Genomic DNA, 1,657 nt, shown 5'->3' on the forward strand with positions numbered 1-1,657 from the left:
GATTTTTGGAGGGCGGAGTTAATGTCAACAGATTTTTGGAGGGCGTTACCAACAGAGCTCATTAACATAAACAGCTCTTCTGAACAGAAGTCAGAGCAGCAGAACTAGAAAATGGGAAATTTTATTATCTGAGAATTATTTTGTGCATTAAACTGAATGAAGATGGTCTGGATAGGCCACAGACATACCATAAACATTTCTACCACCCATAATTGGTCTCCTTTAAGTGTTCATTACTTTTACTTTTATGCTTTAAGTAGTTTTAAAATCAGTACTTTTATACTTTTACTTGAGTAAAAAGCTTGAGTTGATACTTCTACTTCCAAAAAAGTATTTTTAAACCCTCGTATCTGTACTTCTACTTAAGTAATGAATGGTAATACTTGTGACACGTCTGAATGCAGGAGATAGAAAATCATTTGTTTTACTTTATCTTTTACTTTATTCACAGTTGCTGTTACTTTTTGATAAAATCATCATCTTGTTCAGCAAATTCAGTTTTTAGGATTTAATGATTTAACTACTAATAACCAATGTTTGTTTTCATGTTACAGATATTTGAACATGTTAGAGACCTAACAGAGGGTGATGAGGACTGTAGTGTGAAGAGCTTAGATTAGCTCGTTGATCAGAACAGTGCTGTATAAGTACAGTCCATAAACTACAGTATTTATATTTGTGAGTTTCCATTATTCCTCAGTACCTGAGGAAATAAAAGTACACACCAAGCAGACGTTTGGGACTCAGGAAGATAAAAGTGTTTGACTAAGGGGGGTCAGTGGCAGGACCACCAGTGTTTTTAGGGAGACCCTTGCCGTATCCAGACCCCTTTATAGACTAACGTATCAAACAGTAACTGATAAGCTGCTGTGTGGGTTGCATGGGGACTTAGTTGCACAGCACACAGGTTGCAGGTTTGATTCCAGGCTGAGGCTGAAGAACAGCTCCTGTGCTGATGTTGTTTGGTTTGACCTCTTTCTAACATCGTGTTTTTGTCTCTTCATTCAGTTCCTGTAGTTTTGTCTGTGAGGAGGACGTCATCATGGGGGAACTCTTTCGAAGTGAAGAGATGACCTTGGCTCAGCTCTTTCTCCAGTCAGAGGCGGCCTACTGCTGCGTCAGCGAGCTGGGAGAACTGGGCATGGTCCAATTTAGAGACGTAAGTCTGATTGTTTGCTAATATCCTTACAAGACTTATTTAACAAGAACATCATTGTCAGGTGCAGGGCTCTGTGAGTCACATCCTGTTCACAGTTTAAAATAAAATCATTTGGATAAAACCTGAATTTACTGATACCTATACGCAGGGTTCAACAAGATTCATTTTTTGTACCTGCCCTATCGAGCAGGTGACAACAACCTGCCCGACATGAAAAGTTACCTGCCTGAAACAAAAATGTTCAAATTTTGATAAAATAAGAAAAACGTGTACTGTAATTTGTACTACAAAAATATTACCATGGTTATACAGAGGTATATAATATATGACATCTGATTAAACAGATGCAAACATTTTAGACTGAGTTACTAACAGTCAGTTGTTTTATCAAGAACATCTTCAAAACAGTGTTTCCCTTAGAGTCCTGGCCTTGGGGGCGGGGCTTATGAAAACAGAAAGATCAACAGCAGCAGCTTTGTTTTAAATACAATTTAAAGA

At 37.9% G+C, this 1,657-nt stretch overlaps 1 protein-coding gene across 4 annotated transcripts in view; it reads left to right on the plus strand.

The window, feature by feature from the left end:
* Nucleotides 1-1,657, plus strand: part of atp6v0a1b (ATPase H+ transporting V0 subunit a1b) — a 48,115-nt gene that overhangs the window by 1,709 nt on the left and 44,749 nt on the right. For all 4 annotated transcript variants that reach the window (XM_014029113.1, XM_014029114.1, XM_014029115.1 and 1 more), the window contains exon 2: nucleotides 1,009-1,159. In XM_014029113.1, coding sequence (XP_013884567.1) covers nucleotides 1,043-1,159 — 117 coding nt within the window. In that variant the 5' untranslated portion in view covers nucleotides 1,009-1,042. The remainder of the gene's footprint in view (nucleotides 1-1,008; nucleotides 1,160-1,657) is intronic.

The sequence above is a fragment of the Austrofundulus limnaeus genome, unplaced genomic scaffold (assembly GCF_001266775.1).
Source record: "Austrofundulus limnaeus strain Quisiro unplaced genomic scaffold, Austrofundulus_limnaeus-1.0 Scaffold856, whole genome shotgun sequence".
Taxonomy (NCBI): domain Eukaryota; kingdom Metazoa; phylum Chordata; class Actinopteri; order Cyprinodontiformes; family Rivulidae; genus Austrofundulus; species Austrofundulus limnaeus.